The sequence below is a fragment of the Gopherus flavomarginatus genome, chromosome 8, assembly GCF_025201925.1.
Source record: "Gopherus flavomarginatus isolate rGopFla2 chromosome 8, rGopFla2.mat.asm, whole genome shotgun sequence".
Lineage (NCBI taxonomy): Eukaryota > Metazoa > Chordata > Testudines > Testudinidae > Gopherus > Gopherus flavomarginatus.
This window is the reverse complement of record NC_066624.1, coordinates 54,453,276-54,471,019: the sequence shown is the minus strand read 5'-3', so window position 1 is coordinate 54,471,019 and position 17,744 is coordinate 54,453,276. Positions and strand designations below refer to the sequence as shown.

Here is a 17,744-nt window from a genome sequence, read left to right as displayed (position 1 = left end):
TAATGGTCTTAAGTGAGGATACACACAATCCACTTTATAAAATCGATTTCTAAAAAATCGATTTCTATAAATTCGACCTAATTTCATAGTGTAGACGTACCCTTAGAAAGAGTCTGCAGGGGAACTAAACTTGCCCAGCAACACTTCTGTTCTTTGCTTCATGCTGTGGACTGTTGTGTGGTGTTGCAATGCGCTGTTAAACAGCATTCCATCCCAGAGGTGACTTCCTTTCAGTGTTGGGTGAAGTGATTCCTGGATGTACATGCTTTAGGCTCCTTAGGGAAGAAAAGTGGTATAGCAGGGGTGTCAATCATACAGGCCAGGGTGGACCTGCCCCCAAACAATGTAGTTATGTGGCCCACATAGCATTGTCAGAATCTCAGCTGCTTCTAGCCTTTGTGGTTGCAAAAAATTTTTCCAAGTGTGAATGGAGTGTAGCTGATGCAGGGATGTCTGCCTGAGTCTGCAGGCAGCCTGAAACGATGACTTCTTAAACGTCAGCATTAACTATTTCCTTGCTCATTCTAGTACTGTAATGGGGAAGGGGATGAGGCTCATGAGGAGGCAGGAACTGAAGAGAGAAGAAAAGAGGAGTGACACAGGGAAGAAGGAGAGGCACAGAGAAAGGAGGATGCAGGAGGAAGAGAAAAAAAGGACAGACATAGCAATAGGCCTGAAGGAGCACAATTCTCCCATGGACTAACATACAGGTTGTGATAGCTAAGGATACAGGTCACGTCCACCCAGCGCGCTCTGTGCAAGCCTCCCACTGGCCCACACACACCCTCCCCTGCCTGCCTGAGCCTTTGTATACTCACCCACAGCCTATGGCCGCAGTTGACTCCTGCCCCAGAGCAGTGGGCTGGACAAGGGAAATAGTACTGGAAGGAATGTGCAGTCTGAGTAACTTAGTGCGAGACTCAGGTCTGCGCTTCCAAGGGCTTCACTGTTGATACAGCAGCCACGTGGAGTTGTGTTGCTTCATCAGGTATTCACGTTGTCGCGAGTCACTGCACAAGGGCAGATCTGCTGAAGTAGGTTTAACTCCCCCACCCATCAACTCAACTAACACTCCAACCCCTCACTAAACAATTTCAGGGGAGCTCTGAGCTTCCGTGTAGTGCATGGAATTGTCCGCAGTGCTGGGGTGGTTGTTTCAGAGAAGTGCAGCAGGCTCGTGCATCATCCCTCACCACTGGGACAGAAAGAAATTGGGGTGGACCCTTCCCTGGCTGGGGAACACTTTTCTGGCCTGCTGCTGACTAAGGGGAAGGATTTCTCCTCCTTGGTGCTCATTGTATTGCCATTGTGTGCCAGCCTGATGGGGCGGAGGGCTTCGCTAGAAGAAGCGGGGTGGGGGGGTCAGGGCAGGCCTTTCTGCTGCCTCTCAATACTGTGCTCACTCAACGGCTATTGAGCAACTGAGCCGGAGATCCTTTGCACAAGAAACTGAACAGATGCCCCTTTCCAACCATCTCCTGGGGGCTCCTGCAAAACCCGGAGGGGAATAGCAGTGGATCTGGATTCAGAGTGGTGCAGGGCTGCTCTCTGACCTTTGAGCTGCCTGCCAGCAGCTGCAGGAGGAGGGATTTACTCCTGAAGAGGGAATTGGATAAGACTAATGCAAGCAGTGAGCTGTGCCCAGTATGCCCTTCACACTGTGCTCAAAGCTGGTTTCCATGTAGGGTGACCAGATGTCCTGATTTTATAGGGACATTCCCGATATTTGGGGATTTTTCTTATATAGGTGCCTATTACCCCCCACACTCTGTTCCGATTTTTCATACTTGCTGTCTGGTCACCCTATTTCCATGGAAAGTCCAGCTTGTTCTTTATTTAATCTGCTGAACACAAGGAACATTTCCCAGGGGCCGACATGCAAACTCTCTGTTAACATGCACTAGAACAGGCCTGCACAACTTGTAAAGCGGCGAGGCCCATATTACTCCAAAGAAAACAGCTGAGGGCCGAAAGCCCCCGGCCCTGCCAAAACATCTCCATCCCCTGTGCCACCCTGCGCCGCCGAGCCCCGCTGAAACACTTCCCCCAGCGCCACCCACCCTGCGGAAACAAATTCTCTTTCCCCAGCGCCGTCCCGCTGAAATAGCTGTGGGCTGAAAAGGAAGGGGTGTGTGTGTGTGTGTGGGGAGGAGAAATGGCGTGAGTAGGATGACCAGATCACAGCAGTAATATAGGACATTCCCCCTCCCTACTCAGCCCCACCATCACATCCCTCTTCAACCCCCCAGGGGTCACTATATTACTGCACACAGCAGTACCAGAAATTAAAATACTGAAAATGGATGCCCCTCCTCCAGCCACCAACTCGTCGCTCACCTCCTGACTCCCCCCCCCCCCGCAAGTATAAAGCCTTGCTGCCACTGCCCGCCCGCCCGCTTCGCTCATCATCCCACCATGAAATAAGGGGAGGGTAAAAAGGGGACAGTTTGAAGGGATTTTCTGGGGCTATGAACTAAGCTGAGGAGGGCAAAGGGGCGCAGTTTGAAGGAATTGGATGTGACTGTCCAACACACAAACACAGTGGCCACAGGGAGTCAGGGGGGCAGGGTGATAGGGGTCGGGGAGCGGGGAGGTCCCAGGACTAGGGAAAGGGGCTGCAGTTGGGGCAGGGCAGGTGCAAAACACACACACACACATCTCCCCCCCTGGGATTTCCTGGCTGCCCACAGACAGTTCAAACCGCCCCCCCCCCCCCATCACTACGGATGCCACCCTGGGACCAACCAGCGCGGCAGCTATCCCTCCCCCAACTCAAGGGTTTTTTTGGAGGGCAGTCTTTGACCATATCCTCCCCTCTCCCTCCCAAGCTGTGGCTCGAGCCCAGGCCGGATGCCCCTCCCCTCGCTCAGCACTTACTGGCTCTGCCTCTGTCCAGTGCTTCCCGCCTCAGTAGATCCCAGAAGTGATGCACTCGCTATATGCCAGGTGTGGGGAGTGGGAGACGGAGGCACATGCGATTCTGGCCCTTAGGGCGGTTGGAGCATGTGCGGGTGGGGCTGTGAGCCCCCCCACCCCCGGGAGGCAGGGCGTGAACACAGCAGCCCCACTGTGCCCCTTGCCTGTGGGCCACACAGTGAGCCCACACGGGACGCATGTGGCCCGGGGGGCCGCAAGTTGTGCAGACCTGCACTAGAATATCTGTGCAACTGGGGAGCTGTGCTAGTGCCTCCAGTAAGCAATGAAGCAGCCAAGCAATGCAGCTGTGCTGGTAATCTTTTTTCTGGGTCTCAGGGGAGGGCAGCTTGGCCCTTGCTGCCATTTTGTGCTTCAGTTCAGCTGCAGAGTGTTACAGCAGCATCACTCTGCACTCTCTCTGACACTGAGACTTGAGATTTGTTCTCACTTTGCTGCTTTCCTTTATCTGAAGGAAAAGGCAAGTAGATTGGAAAAGCCCGATCTGCTTGAGATGTGTAAGGAGAAACATAATCCCTAGCTCTTAGCTAGCATTTTTCACCAGCAGATCTCAAAGTACTTTACGGAGGAGCTCAGTGCCTTAGCCCCATTTTACAGAGAAGAGCACAATAAATAATAATACACAGCCAAATCCTCAGCTGACATGCATTGGCACAGCTCTATTGAAGGCAATGGGGTTACAATGACTTACCTTAGCTGAGGAGCCAGCCTGCAGCATGTTGATCCATCTCTAGGAAACAAGGCAACATGAGGCTTATGAACTGACCCCCCTGCTTGAGGTATTTCTCAGCCAGCAAAGCATCAGCTATTGGAAGGCTCTTTACATTAGGGCCTGGTCTACACTACACGTTTAAACTGAATTTAGCAGCGTTAAACCAATTTAACTCTGCACCCGTCCACACAACAAGGCCCTTTATATCAATATAAAGGGCTCTTTAAACCGGTTTCTGTACTCCTCCCCGACGAGAGGAGTAGCGCTGAAATCGGTATTCCCATGTCGGATTAGGGTTAGTGTGGCCGCAAATCGACGGTATTGGCCTCCAGGAACTATCCCACAGTGCGCCATTGTGACCGCTTTGGAAAGCAATCTGAACTCGGATGCCTGGCCAGGTAGACAGGAAAAGCCCCGCGAACTTTTGAATTTCATTTCCTCTTTGCCCAGCGTGGAACTCTGATCAGCATGGGTGGTGATGTAGTCCCAAATCCAAAAAGAGCTCCAGCATGGACCGTACGGGAGATACTGTATCTGATCGCTGTATGAGGAGACAAATCTGTTCTATCACAGCTCCGTTACAGAAGACGAAATGACAAAGCATTTGAAAAAATCTCCAGGCTATGATAGACAGAGGCCACAGCACAGTGCTGTGTGACAAGCATAATGGAAACCCAAAGAATCAAATGGACGCTCATGGAGGAAGGGAGCGGGTACTGAGGACTCCAGCTATCCCACAGTCCCCACAGTCTCTGAAAAGCATTTGCATTCTTGGCTGAGCTCCCAGTGCCTGTAGGATCAAACACATTGTTCGGGGTGGTTCAGGGTATATCTTGTCAATTTACCCTCCCTCCCCCCCACTGTGAAATAAAAGGGGAAAAAAATCTTTTCTTGACTTTTTTCAATGTCACCGTATGTGTACTGCATGCTGCTGGTAGATGCGGTGCTGCGGCTCTGAACAACAGCATCCCCTCCCTTCCCCAGTGGCAGATGGTTCAGTACAAAATGACTGATAGCTGTCCTCATCATCCTGTGAGTGCTCCTGGCTGGCCTCGGTTCTCTAGTACACTTACCCCATATTCTAGGCAGAACTGACTCTATTTTTAGATAAAACATAAAGGAGGGAATGACCCGGGGAGTCATTCCCATTTTTGTCTTTGCGCCCTCAGCTGACCTCAGCGAAGGCCAGCCAGGAGCATACATGACAGCAGCAGATGGTACAGAATGATTGACAACTGTCATCTCATCGCCAATTTACAGTGGCACGGCAGACAGTACAGAACAACTGATAACTGTTATCTCATTGCCAATTTACAATGGCATGGCAGATGGTATAATAGGGATGGTAACCCTCTCTGCTACCTTGCAAAGGCAAATATCAACCCAGAATTCCAGTGGGCGGGGGAGACTGCGGGAACTTTGGGATAGCTACGGAATCGCTACCCACAGTGCAATGCTCCAGAAATTGACGCTAGCCTTGGTACATGGACGCACACCGCCAAATTATTGTGCTTTGTGTGGCCGCGTGTACTCGACTTTATACAATCTGTTTTACAAAACCAGTTTATGTAAGATCGGAATAATCCTGTAGTGTAGACGTACCCTAGCAGACAAAAGCATCATAAAATCCAATGCCTGGAAGTTGAAGTCCACAAAGTTGAAACCTGAATTAAAGCACACATTAGTGTGGGGTGATGATACTTAACCATTGGAACAGATTAGCAAGGAGGGGGCATGTTCACCATCACTTGGCGCTTCATATCATCCTTAAGAGCTGGTGACCCAGGGAAGGACCAGCAGTGCTGCGGGTGTCTGATGCTTTAACATGGGAGGAGGGCTAGGCACAGACAATGGCTAGCAATGGAAAAAATAATATTTCACAGGTGTACTCCAGAGCTAAGAGGGTCCCTGTGCTTAGAAAGCAGCAAGGCAGACTGCATTGCAGGTGCAAGGACTGCAGGTGACATTGATTTAGAATGGCCAATATGACTCAGTGTCAATGGCAGAGTTACAGCCTTTAACCTGGGTCCTGCAGCTCACTGCAGGGTTAGTCCAGAGCTGCTGTACAGAAATGTAAAGCAAACCTTGTTTCATGCTTTCTTACCTAGAGTTAACTGATTGCTAATCCACTCAAGGGAGTTCACACATTCATAAAGGCCACTGTGAACACTCCCACACCTATGTTCCAGACTGCAGATACTTTAGTTTATCCTAGGCTGGCCCCTGGCCTGGTATGGACATTTGAGGAGTGTCCATACAGCCCTTTACAAATGTGTCACTGGTCACTGTCAGAGACTAGATGGACCTCAGGTCAGGATTAGAGACAATTCCAGCAATTTCTAAGTGCCGGGGAAAGGGAAAAGAAACAACCTGAGCGCTATGGCAGCCATTCAAAACCAATGTCCCACCAGATAACAAGCCCTTCTGAGAAGAAGCCAATAACAGCTGGAAGGCAGCAACAGTTGGTTCCGGGTCTGCAGAGGCACTGTCCTAGCCTGTGGAATTGGACACACAGAGGTACCAGAAAAATTGCTGTGATTCACATGAGCTACTGTAGACATCCTAGAGATTTTTTTTGGGAGGGTGGTGGTGGAGGGAGTGTAAATGAGGGTCCTCAAGGAACAGTGAAGGGAATGAGAGAGTCTATGTCAAGGTCAACAGGATGGGTGCAGCTATGCACCAGCATTGCCAGAGGCACCAAGACATGGCACAACTGCCTGAATCCATAACCAGCTCCCCATGGAGTGAGCCAGGTCAGAGGCTAAGTCCCCAGGTAAACAAGGGCCACATTTTCAACCCTGTTCAGCGCCTGTATGCACCCAACATTTCTTATTAATAACAATAATTATTGTTTATTCCTGAAGTATCTAAAACCCAGCCTCACAGACCAGGAACCCATTGCACCAGGTGCTGCACAAACACAGCTGAGCTCTGGTGAAAATCTGGCCCCAACTTTGGTGCTGAGCCCTTTCGAAGATCTCAGCCAAACTACACAATAAGGGGCTTTGAAAACTCTTTCAGGCTCTTTTGCCCAGTTCTATGGGATGTTCTCTCAGAGTTAATAATACTGCTGTGGAGGAATTACAGTACAGATGCTCCCTGAGTTACGCAAGACCTGACTTGCACAAATTTGCACTTACGGAAAAAGTTCCATAAACCAGAAATAGGATTTTCGAGCTGTGGAAATTTTTGCGTAATGTATGGGTACACGTTTCCAACTTATGCAAAATTCAAGTTAAGCAAGGCTTTCCAGAATGGAATGATTTCATAAATTGGGGCGGGGGGGGGCGTCTGAATGTGGGGGGGTTTCCCCTCCAAAAAAATAATTATTCGCCCCCCCCCCTTGTTTTTTTACATTAGAAATTCTGATCCTGTCTCAGCTGGAAGACTATGGTGAGACAAAAAGGGAAAGTTGAGATATTGAAGGGAAGGGTGCTCTTTAAAATGCTGTGATTTTTGGTAACACCTATTTTAACTTCAGTGGCTGAGGAACTTTTGCCTTTGTTAAAGATTCAGCATTTTCAGTCCTTCAGCTAAGGTATTAAATGCTCACAGTAAACACTTTAGAGACTTCCCAGAGATTCTCTGGCAGACAAGGAAGACAAGACTACATTACTGATACTGTATTTCTAAAGGTTTGTCAACAGATGAAAATCAGTCTGGATTAAGGGAGGGTGTGAATTTAAAGCAATTTAGCTATTCCTGATTAACTCATGTGCAGACACACTTATTCTGGCATAAGAATGCCATATTACAAATTAGCTAAATCCTCTGACATTGACGAGGAATGGTTAATTGGGAATAGCTATTCCAGAATAATTTCCCATATAGACAAGCCCTAAAGTCAAAAACAAACAAGGAAATCAAAAATTAAAACAAACAAACTTTCTAGCTTTCTTTATACATTGTATGGAGATTTAAAAGGGCCATACTCCCAATTTTGTAAACATCCTTTGAAAGTCACCTTTAAAATAGCTAAAAAGAGTGGATGTGGGGAGAAGAGGAGAGATGTAAGAGCAAACTCAGCATTCACAACCCCAATCATTCAAAACCCATGAGTCAGGCTCCCAAACTCAGAGTTTGGCTTTAAAATCATGAGATGTTAAACAGTCAGTGTTGGGTTCTTTGCATTTGCCTTCTGGTGTCTGAGCTTAGAGCTAGAAACTTACTTTCCAAAAAAAAGGCAAACTGGTTTGATTCTGGCATGTTCACATGACTCCAAGAGCTGGTACTTTAAGAAAAAACAAATCCTGTGTGACTGATAATACAATGAGGAGAGCTGGCAGCACTCTTATGTGCCCCACTACCCTGCATCAGGGTGAGTGAGAAGTATGCAGAAGCCTGCGCAGCTTCAGGTTGAGTTGAATGCATGTGCCACTGATGGCAGGCCTGGGCTTCCTCTCCTGGTGTACTGAATGCCACACACAACAGAGCAAGAACCCTGTCTGAGCCCCTCCTCTCACACCTCTCCATTTCATAGCACTGCTGCAGGTCCTGCTGCAGGTCCAGGCTCTGGAAGATCCTGGCAGAGCTACTCTGTGCCTGGTTGGAGAGGAACACAGGAATTGCCAGCATGGCTCAGACCCAAGGTCCACCTGGGCCTGGGCTTCACAGAAAGGCAAGATCCTCACCGAAAGCATCTGGTGGATCATCTCCCCGCCCAGCAAAGGTCTCATGTGAACCCCTAACAGAGACTGGCTTAACCCTGCCTACATTACTGGGAATTGTTCCCTGGTCGAATCACAGGGTCCTAACGGGACCTGGCGGGAGTCGCCTCCCACTCCCATGACTCCCGTCCACGTTTTGGGACGGGCTCGGAGAATCAGGCCATGTGCTAGTAGCGATCGCAGCGGGTATAAAGAGGGACAGCGCAGCCCGTAGCGCAGCCCGTGTGCGCAGCAGGGCAGAACGGCGCGCTAGTTGGCCCAGGCCGGGGGCCTGGCTGCGGAGGCTCCGGCGGGGGCTGCCCGTTTAGCAGGGGGACCGCTGGCACCGCTGCAGGTTCCTGCGAGCTGTGAAGTCACTGCGGAGCAGCCGCCCCATGGGTAGCGGGGCGTGCCGGTCGGGACGCGTCTGAGTCAGCCGGGGAGCTGCGGAGAGGTGAGAGCGGGGGACGCTCCAGCCCCCCAGCTGGCCACTGCCGGGGTGTAGTGAGCACTGGGTTCCCGCCGCGGGCAGGGCAGGGCGGCAGCCGGGCGGCGCAGTAACTTGTGAAACTTCCTCTGTCTGCACGCGCCGGCCGGGCTCAGGCGGGTGCGAGCCGAGGGCAGAAATTCGGGGCACCTCCGGGCTTCTGCAGTGTCCCCCAGTTCACACCACGGCCACGCTGCCGGCCGGTCCTGCGGGCCTCCCAGCTGCAGTGCCGGGGCTCGAGCCCCCCGCGCACTCCAAGCACGTGGTGGGCGGACCCTGGGCCCAATGCTCGAACCCCCCGCTCCGGGATCGGGCCCGCAGCAGGGTCCCGGGGAGCCGCTTAGCCGGGGTCGGGCGAGGACAAAGGGGGCGGTCGTCGGGTGCCTCCCAGTCAGAGGAGAGGGGAGAGTTCTGCGGTCTGTGGGGCACGGGGCCGAGGTACGCTCCGGGCTATGGCTGGGACTGCTGACGGCCCGAGCTCGGCTGGCTTGTGAATCAGTTTGGGGCTGGAAGGGGGGGGGAGGCGCCGGCTCTGAGAGATCCCGGGGTCTCCCTGGCCCCGCAGACAGGGGTCACTGGGGGAGGGGGCGCTTTCCATCCTGGCCTGGTGGTGGAGCCATCTGTTCGCGTGGCAGTTGCTGGGGCCCAGATTTTGGTGTATGCTCCTCCCCTCATCATTAAGTGTCACTGCACGTGCAAGTGACACACTGGGTTGCCACCACCTGATAATCCAGTGTGAACCCTGCACTCCCCCATCTGTGAGTGCCTGGTGAGCAGCCTCCTGTGAGGTAGGAAAATGAGTATTGCCTTTCCCAAGTGGGTAAACTGAGGCACAGAAAGTGGGATGGCTCATCCAGGCAAGTCAGTAGCAGTGCTAGGCAGAAGTGCCCCATCAGAGCTAAAAGTGACCCCATTGCCTGGCTTAGTCCTGTGCTCTAACCACTACACTGTACTGCCTCTTTCACCTCACTCTGCTGTAATCATCCCATGGTCTGAAGCTGCTCTAGCCTTGGCTTCCAACACCACTTAGGTACTGTGGAGAGGGGCTCTTCAGAGGTGCTGTCAGACACCTCCTTGTATTTAGGCTGGTTACAAGAGACCCTTTCTAGAACAACCATGGCTGGCTTGGCAGAGAGAAGTGTGGGGTGATTATACCTGTCTTCCTGTGTCATAGGTGTCACCACTGCCCTCTACTGGAGGCACTCAGAATGGCCCAGCTGTGTGTACTAGACCCTATACAGCTAATAGCAACTCTCCTGTTGCTTGTGCTCCTGGAGTAGGAGCGCCTGTTCTGTGCCTGCTGTTGGTGAGCAGTGTGGACATGACAGCGCTTTAGCAAAATGGCGGGAAAGGACTGAGCTCTTCCTGGCTCCTCCCACTGCTGACTCCCATCCAAACGTGGCAGAGAGGTTAAAACAGGACCAGTTATATTCCCCTGCACTGCCCTGTCTACAGAGCTTTGGGAGGTATTAGCACATGTTGGCTAGCACCTTCTAAGGACCCACCTTTCCATCCATTTCCTCTGGGTGGGGGATGGGTTGTCTTGGCCCCCAGAATTCAAACTGAAACTCAAGTAATTTTAACAGCCCACTGGCCATCTGTTCCATTTCCCCTTTCCCCCCCAGTGCTGGAGTGTTCCTGGAGGAAGCGTTATTTAACTACCCACAGCACTTGTACGGTTCCAGCATCTTCTACCAGCAGTGAAACAAGGTCCTTCCTGAGAGGGGTGGAGATCGACCTCCCTCTAAGGAAAATGTTATTTGGGGGCTTAACTAGATCTGAAGCTGTCCCCTTTTCCTGCCTCTGCTCTGCCCCAAGGAATGTATGCTGTAGAAAGAGTGGGCCAGCAGCACTGCTACATTAATGGACTTAACATTTTAAGAGCAGCAAAGAATCCTGTGGCACCTTATAGACTAACAGACGTTTTGGAGCGTGAGCTTCCGTGGGTGAATACATCTGACGAAGTGGGTATTCATCCACGAAAGCTCATGCTCCAAAACGTCTGTTAGTCTATAAGGTGCCACAGGATTCTTAGTCTGGATCTGTAAAAGCAGCAAACACGGCTACCCCTCTGATACTTAACACTTTAAGTGATGATGACTATCAAGCTTTAAAGCTTAAACCCCTGCTGAAATGAAGCTCTCAATGCAGAGTGGTATTGTATTCCTCTGCTAGCTGCAAGAGCTTTGCTTCAGGGAAGGGGTGGTCCTGTTGTGTGGGTTAAGTGCATTGCAATGCCCTGGGATGCCCTTTTCCAAGGGGGGCAGATCCCAGCCCTCTGGCTTTGGCTGCCAGATCATTGTTTTGTATTACCATTGCCTCTAGAGGTCATGGAGCAGGAATCAGCTCCTGGTAGGCATGTTTCTAGCAACCCTGAAAAGGCACAATCCGGATCATGTCAGTCCCTCCCTCGTTCAGGACCTGCAGGCGTCTCCCCTTGTGCATTGACTCCTATTTGGTCAACCCCCTTTGGTGTGGCACTTGCTGGCTGGTGCATGGGTGGCAAGTTTGTAGAAATTTTGGTGGTGCCCAGAACCTGCCCCCCAACTCCGCCCCCACCTGCCTAAGGCTCTGGGAGGGGGTTGGGGGGGAGGTCTGGGGTGCAGGTCCTGGGCTGGGGATTAGGGTGCAGGGTGCAGGCTTTGGGATGGAGTTTGGGTGCTGGGTGTAGGCTCCAGGCTGGGGCAGGGGGTGGGTGTGCAGGATGGGGTGAGGGGTACAGGCTTTGGGACGGAGTTTGGGTGCAGGCTCTGGGAGGGAGTTTGGGGGTGGAAGGGGTGTGTGGGAAAGGGGAGGTGGTGCACGATCTGGGAGGGGGTGCATGCTCTGAGATGGAGTTTGAGGATAGGAGGGAGTGCAGAGGTGAAGGCTGTGGGGCTGAGGATGAGGGATTCATGATGCAGGACGGGGCTCAGGGCTAGGGCAGAGGGTTGGGGTGTGGAGTGAGGGCTGTGGGGCTGAGGATGAGGGGTTCATGCTGTGGGGGGGCTCAGAGCTGGGGCAGAGGATCAGGGTGCTGGAGGATGAGGGTTCTGGCTGGGGTTGAGGGGTTTGGGGCATTGGAGAGGCTCAGGGCTAGGGCGGAAGGGCAGGGTAAGGGCAGCCTGCCTTGCCATTATTGGAAGGCAGGCGCTAGGACCCTGGGGCAGCAGACAGCAGTTCTGCCAGGAGCTGTTCTACTCCAGCAGCGCAAGCAGGCAGGGGAGAGGCATGCACTGATTTCTGTCAGGCAGGCGGGGGGAGACACACAGGGGGAGGGGTGGCAGGCGAGGGCTGGGACCTGCTCCAGGCAGGGATGCTGCAGGGCAGGGTGGGAGATCCGCGGGGGCCAGGGCCCGATCCAGGCAGGGCCAGGGGAGAGACCCAGTTCCAAATATTGCTGGAGCAGGGCCCCCAACCCTGAATATTTCTGGTGCTCGAGCACCGCAAACATTTATAACCTGCTGCCTATGGGCTGGTGGCCATGTGAGTGTGTGCCTCTCAAGACGCTGAGGGCTGTTAGTGACTGGGATTCTGCTCCACGCTGCTGCCATCCAGCACAAAACTTCTGTCGAAGAACTGGTGCAATTAGAGATGGGAAGAGGCCACTCAATCTGAGGGTCCCATTTCACTGAGGGATGTGGGGATTACAAATGGGTCTGGCACAATTACCCTTCCCATATTGCTAAATGGGGGAGGGGAACCCAACTAGATCCAAGCACATGGGGAGGGGGATCCTTACAGGGAAATTAGAGGATTGCAGCCCTGCATTCCAAGGACAGGTCTGTTCTCTGCCCAGGGTGCTCTTGGGCAGTGTGGAGCCAAATGCTCCTTAGTGGCAAAGAGGAATCTGAAGTGCTGTTGGGGCTGGAAGATAGTTGGGGGCTACCCTATCCCACAGGCTGGAAGAAGACTGTTGCCGACACTCTGCTTAGCACGTTCTCACTGCTGGGCAGAGAGAGGAGGCATGCCCAGGGCTCGGGGGTGCCTGTCTCAGCACAAAGGCTGAGGATCCAGCAGTGGTACCAGACCCAAATGCATTGAGCTGGGCCACCTGCCCAGAGTGCCAGCTCTCTGGCTAGATGCCCCAATTGGGGGGATGGGGGACGGAGCAGTGTACTGGGCACAGCACAGAGCCAGCATCACTGCCCAGTGTTCCCAGTCTAATCCTACAAAGTGCAGGAGGGGATACGGGAACAAAAAGGTGAAGTGACTCACCCATGGATGTGTACATGATCAGTGGCAGAGCTGGGAGTAAAGACCAGGTATCTTTATCCAGTACCCTTGTCACTGGACCCTGCTGGCTCAGCAGCTATGTTGCCTTTGAAACCCCTGCTCCCTGAGAAGTCCCTGCATGCTGTCCCCTTGCTTCTGGCTGAAGCTCCCCAGCCAGAGCTAGCCCAGGACTGAGCAGCACTAACCATGGGGAGAGCCCACTCTCTCCGGGCTCAGCTCTGCTACTCCTGCAGCATCTGTTGCCAGGTAGTATGCTGTGCTCTGCCCTCTAGCAGCCAGCCATGTCTGTGTGCTGAGGCCTGGGTAAGGGCCACCCTTCCCCTTGGCCTGTTCCTGGTGTCTGCTTCCCTCCAAGCCGCCAGAGGCAGAGGGTGTGAGGCCCTTGTGGGGGACACCCAGCAGCCTGAGGACAGTAACACAACCTGGCTGTGAAACACAACCAACAAGGCTGGAGCCTGTGATCTGGCAGCTCTGACCTCTTGCAAACCCAGTTGCTGCTGCTCTTGCTGTCAGCACTGCCCTGCCAGGCCTCTGCTGCAGGTGCATGTGTGTAGGGTGGGAGGGTGGTAAGACCTGGCTGGGCCCTGCAGTGTGGGTTGCTCCTGTGGGTCTGCAAGCTGAGCAATGCTCCCTGGGGTTGGGGTTCAGAGGAAGGGATTTGGGACTGTGGCCTGTATTAGGAGCTGCCCATTGACAGGGCACCTCCACCCTGGATCATGATCAAAGAGCCTTGCTGTCTTTCAGTTGTCAGTCTGACTGTAGCCAGCAAAGCACTCCCTTCCTGTCTGAGGACTCTGACCCTCCTGGCAGGATGAGCTCCACTTAGGCAATCAGACAGAAGCTCAAGATGCTTCCTGAGCTGTGGGACGGGGTCTCTGCCATGGCCATTGCTGAATAGTGCAGGCTTGCCAGACAAATGCATCAGCACCAGCCTCTCTGCCATGGAAGAGCTGGAAGGGAACTGGAAGCAGGCAGGAGGGGGTCTGGGGGTGGATCATGGGTGGGGCCACCCCAGGCTGATTGGAGAAGCAATTACTGGTTGATCCATCCCTTGTCGTCTAGTACCAGCATCTGGCAGTCAGAGGCCTACGGATACACAGAGCATGGGGGTTGCATCCTTGGCCATCATGGCTAATAGCATTGATGGACCTATCGTCCAGGAACTTATGTAAGTTTTGTGTGTTGTGTTGTTTTTTTGTTTTTGTTTTTTTACCCAGTTAGTTTTGGCCTTCACAACATCCCATGACAGTGAGGTCCATAGGTTGACTGTGTGTTGTGTCAAGAAATACTTCCTTACGTTTTAAACCTGCCTATTAATTCCATTGGGTGACTCTGGGTTCTTGTGTTATGTAAAGGGGTAAATAACACTTCCTTATTCACTTTCTCCACAGCACTCATGATTTTATAGACCCCTCTCATATCCTGCCTTAGTTGCCTCTTTTCCAAGCTGAACAGTCCCAGTCTCTTTAATCTCTCCTCATATAGAAGCTGTTCCATACCCCTGATCATTTTTGGTGCCCTTCTCTGCCTTTTCCAATCCCAACAGGTCTTTTTTGAGATGGGGCGACCAGACCTACACGCAGTGTTCAAGGTGTGGGCTTACCGTGGATTTATATTACGATGTTGTGATATTTACTGTCCTATTAGCTATCCCTTTCCTAAGGGATGTGAACACTCTTAGCTTTTTTGACTGCAGCTGCACGTTCTGTCCTAGGGGACACGCCCATAATCAAATCCATGTCATGACATGCATCATCCAGCACTCTGATTGCCAGTCTCAGCCCAGGTTGCCATGGCTTGTGAACTCCCTCCTGGCCTCTCTCCAAGGCCAACCTGAATGCAGGCTGGCAGGGAGGGTGTGTGTCTGGGCGCTTGCCCTGCTGTTGTACCAGTTCTGTGGCTAAAGAACTCCGGTCTTCGGGGGCAGCAGCTCAGTGGCTTTAGCTAGCACTAAACTCTGCAAGAAACACTGACTGCCCCAGCATCCAAGCCTGAAGGAAGGGGCAGGGCTGCAGGCAGGAGATTGGGGTGAGGAGGTGGGGGGCTGGGATGAAATGGAATACATCCATGCCAGCAGCTGGCTGGGATGAGACTGGAATACAGCATGTGTGGGCACAGCAGGATTTGTCTCCCAAGAGGTGGTGGAACCCAGAGTGGCTGCATTCAGAGTTACAGTGAGATCTGCCCACCAGGCTCCCTGCACTGGGGTCTCCAGTGATGCAGGGCCTGGTGCTGATCCTTGACCCAGGGTGGAATGGCCCTGGTCTGCAGGAAGGGATGGCAAATAGCCTGGGGAATGCCATGGGCATCAAGCCTGGCAGGCTGGTGATCCAACAGCCTCTGCCAGCTGGCTCTGCCTGAGCTGCTCACACAAACTTGTTCTGGAGATGTTCTCATCATTCCTTTCATGGGCTGGCACTTCACTGGCAATGGGGTGGCCCTCAGCTCCCGATTCAGGCTGAGCCCTGAGTGAGGCTCCCCTATGGGAATGCAGGCTGCAGGGCATCCCAGGGCATGGTGCTTGTCTGTGGTGTTCTCCTATAGCAGAGGGGCTGGCAGGATCAGGGGGAGGGGCGCTGGGGTGTGGCTCTTGTAGTGAGAACTCCTGTTTCTCTTCCAGGACCCAGCAGGACATGAGCTCTCTGGTTTATCCCAGCCTGGGCATGAAGGACCGCAAAGCAGTGGCCATCCTGCACTACCCTGGGGTGGGCATGAACATCAGCAAGGCCAGCACGGGACCCCACATCACCAGTGCGGGCATGATGGCCCCCTCTGCAGCCCCCCCACCCTCAAAGCAGCCCTCCTTCGCTCTGCCAACGGCCCCTCACCTGCTGGCCAGCATGCAGCTGCAGAAACTCAACAGCCAGTACCATGCCATGGGGGTCTCAGGGCACCCGGCGGAGGCTGGGTCCATCCAGAGCTGGGGCTTTGGAGCTCAGCCCCTGAGCCAAGGGGCACTGGCTCCCCCTGCTGGCGCCCACAGTCCTGGCATTATTGATTCTGATCCAGTGGACGAGGAGGTGCTGATGTCACTGGTGGTGGAACTGGGCCTGGATAGAGCTAATGAGCTCCCAGAGCTGTGGCTGGGCCAGAACGAGTTTGATTTTGCTGCAGATTTCCCTTCCAGCCGCTGATGCCAGACTGACCTTGACCACAGGCAACCCTGGCAGAGGACTTAAACAGGACAGCTGCCAAGGGCTGGCTGGCATGATAGGCCTGTCCCTCCAGCCAACTGAGAGGCCTCTGGGCCTGGTTCCTACTACAGCTGAGTCCCCCTCTACAAGGCTGCACTTGTGCAGTTCAGGACAGTTCGGTGCAGCTGGAGAAACTGCAGAGTGGCTGGTACTCTGTGAGCTTCTCTGAGCTGTGTGACCTAGTGCCTGGTGGGGTTGCACCTTGCTGTGGAGGGCCAGCGTCTCCTGCTGGATGGATGGCTGATGCTGGAGGGGAGAATGGTGCCCTGGGGACTAAATCCCAAACTGGTGCTGGAGAACAAGGCAGACTGCCAGGAGAATGTAGCAGGGCGGAAGGTGAAAACAGGGAATGGAGGCTCATGCAATATGTACACGCCTGCTGTGTCCTGGGAAGGGCTGCCTCAACGGGTCTCTCATGCAGCTCCCAGGGACCAAAGCTGTGTCTCCCATCCCTGCAGGGGGCCAGTGACTCGCTTTACAGAGGAGACCGCCAGGGGCTAAGCACAGTACCTGCATTGCTGGGGGTGCTGGGACAAGGTGGGGAGGGGCAGGGTCTATTTCTGCAACAGCGTGGGGCTGATCCTGTGTGGCTTTTCAGTAAAACCTGTAGAAGGAATCGGCCTGCCCACAAGGCTGGGGCCTGGCTCCTGTCACCTGTTGTGCTGATTTATAGTTGGCCTTGGGGTTGCCAACTTTCTGATTGCAGAAAATCGAACATGCTTGCCCTGCTCCCGTCCCACCCTTTCTCCAAGGCCCTGCCCCCTCTCCCTCCATCTCCGCTTCCTCTGTTGCTAACTCTCAACCACCCTCCCTCGCTCATTTTCACCAGACTGGGGCTGGGGGTTAGGGTGAGGGTCCAGCTGGGGGTGTGGGCTTGGCAGTGGGGACAGGGATGAGGGGTTTGGGGGCAGCAGGAGTGTGGGAGGAGGCTCTCTGCTGGAGGTATAGGCTGCAGGGTGTGGCCAGAAATGAGGAGTTCGGAGCTGTGGGATGGGGCACATGGTTGAGGTGTGTGTGGAGGGTCAGGGTTCAGGCTGGGGGTGCAGGCTCATGTGGGGCTGGGGCTGAGGGGTTTGGAGTGCAAGAGGCATGCAGAGCATGGGCTCTGGGAGGGAATTTAGTTGCAGGAGGGAGTTCAAACTGGGGCAGAGAGTTGGGGCATGGGAGGAGGAGGGGTGGGGTGCAGGCTTCAGAGGGTGCTTAGCTCAGTTGCCTCCCAGAACTGGTGGCATGTCTCTTCTCCAGCTCCTAGGTGGAGGTGCAGCCAGGCAGCTTTGTGCACTGCCCCATCTGTAGGCATTCCTGCAGTTCTCATGGGCTGTTGTTCCTGGCCACTGGGAGCTGCGGAGCTGGTGCTTGGGGTAGGGGTAGTGCATGGAGCCCCTTAGCTGTCCCTGAGCCTAGGAGCCAGAGGGGGGATATGCCACCACTTCTGGGAGCCAAGGCAGCTAACCAGACTGTGCAGCCACCTGGACTTTTAACAGCTCACTCAGCAGTGCTGACTGGAGTTGCCAGGCTCCCTTTTTGACTGGGCATTCAGGTCAAAAGCCAGATGC

General features: G+C 53.6%; 1 protein-coding gene and 1 long non-coding RNA gene across 4 annotated transcripts in view; one reads left to right on the top strand and one right to left on the bottom strand.

Moving 5' to 3' along the window:
• The window catches only part of LOC127057093 (uncharacterized), a 256,427-nt gene that overhangs the window by 182,440 nt on the left and 56,243 nt on the right, over positions 1-17,744 (bottom strand). The gene's annotated exons all lie outside the window — the stretch shown is intronic.
• Positions 8,547-17,018, top strand: CITED1 (Cbp/p300 interacting transactivator with Glu/Asp rich carboxy-terminal domain 1). Of its 2 annotated transcripts, XM_050965706.1 has the most exons (3): positions 8,547-8,746; positions 14,057-14,162; positions 15,615-17,018. In XM_050965706.1, exons 2-3 carry the CDS (start codon positions 14,098-14,100, stop codon positions 16,126-16,128), a joined length of 579 nt encoding a protein of 192 aa, XP_050821663.1. In that variant the 5' UTR covers positions 8,547-8,746; positions 14,057-14,097; the 3' UTR covers positions 16,129-17,018. The 2 variants fall into 2 exon arrangements, with proteins under 2 accessions (XP_050821663.1, XP_050821664.1); XM_050965707.1 differs by lacking the exon at positions 14,057-14,162.